Here is a 919-nt window from a genome sequence, read left to right as displayed (position 1 = left end):
GTGTGTGTGTGTGTGTGTGTGTGTGTGTGTGTGTGTTTTTTTTTTCTTTTTCTAAACTGTTACGTAATTATGCCGCGTGCCAGAGGCTTACATCCACCTATTCTTCTGCCACAGATAGATCTCATCCCCACATGTTCAATAATGCCAGTATGATGTTTGTATTACACTCGTGAATGATATGTCCTCTCTCTTATCTTTCTCTCTACAGGGACGTCATGTTAAGACCGGCCAGCTCGCTGCAATCAAGGTCATGGATGTCACAGGGGTAAGAGCGCAAGTAGCCACCTCGGTTTCTTGTTTTTCTCCGTGTCTGTTTTACTTTTACACTTTCACTCTTCACTTGTTGCATGATGTCATTTAAACACAAACATGAATGGGTCATGCTTCACCTACTATACATTGCCCATAGGTGTGAATGTGTGTGTGTGTGTGTGAGCCCTGTGATGGACTGGCGATCCGTTCAGGGTGTCCCCCAACTGTGGACCAAAACGCTGGGATAGGCTCCATTCCTCCCATGATCCTGCAGAGTAGGGATGTGCATCTCATGACTCAGGCCGATACGATACGCATCTCGATGCATAGCCAACGATACGATACATTAAAGATATATATGAAGCAGCTACCGATGCGATGCGATACGATTCACCCCTGTTACGATGCAGTGATCACTTTTAATGCCTCAAGGCCTGTTTCATAGGGCTTATTTCAGTTAGTCTGACTAATTGTCAAATGATTTGGTTCCATAAAGCAAATTTAACATAGGCCTATCAAGCTAGACACTGTGGCAACTTATGCTGGGAAACTAAAGCAGGTTAACTGTCAGACTAAGCTGAGTTCCTCTAACACTGACCAATAGGAACGTAATGATATTACCACTGACTCTCTCACATACTATTCACGATATCAGTCAGCTCTCACT

The 919-nt window shown here is 44.0% G+C and overlaps 1 protein-coding gene across 4 annotated transcripts in view; it reads left to right on the top strand.

The window, feature by feature from the left end:
- LOC107725857 (TRAF2 and NCK-interacting protein kinase-like) overlaps window positions 1-919 on the top strand; it is a 68,883-nt gene that overhangs the window by 28,156 nt on the left and 39,808 nt on the right. For all 4 annotated transcript variants that reach the window (XR_001638171.1, XR_001638170.1, XR_001638169.1 and 1 more), the window contains exon 3: window positions 209-265. Coding sequence is in view for 1 of the 4 variants with exons in the window: in XM_016535258.1 (XP_016390744.1) it covers window positions 209-265 (57 nt within the window). In the remaining 3 variants the exon portion in view is untranslated. The remainder of the gene's footprint in view (window positions 1-208; window positions 266-919) is intronic.

The sequence above is a fragment of the Sinocyclocheilus rhinocerous genome, unplaced genomic scaffold, assembly GCF_001515625.1.
Source record: "Sinocyclocheilus rhinocerous isolate Xijiao unplaced genomic scaffold, SAMN03320098_v1.1 scaffold1508, whole genome shotgun sequence".
NCBI classification, from domain to species: Eukaryota; Metazoa; Chordata; class Actinopteri; order Cypriniformes; family Cyprinidae; genus Sinocyclocheilus; species Sinocyclocheilus rhinocerous.
This window is presented reverse-complemented; position numbering and strand designations above follow the sequence as displayed.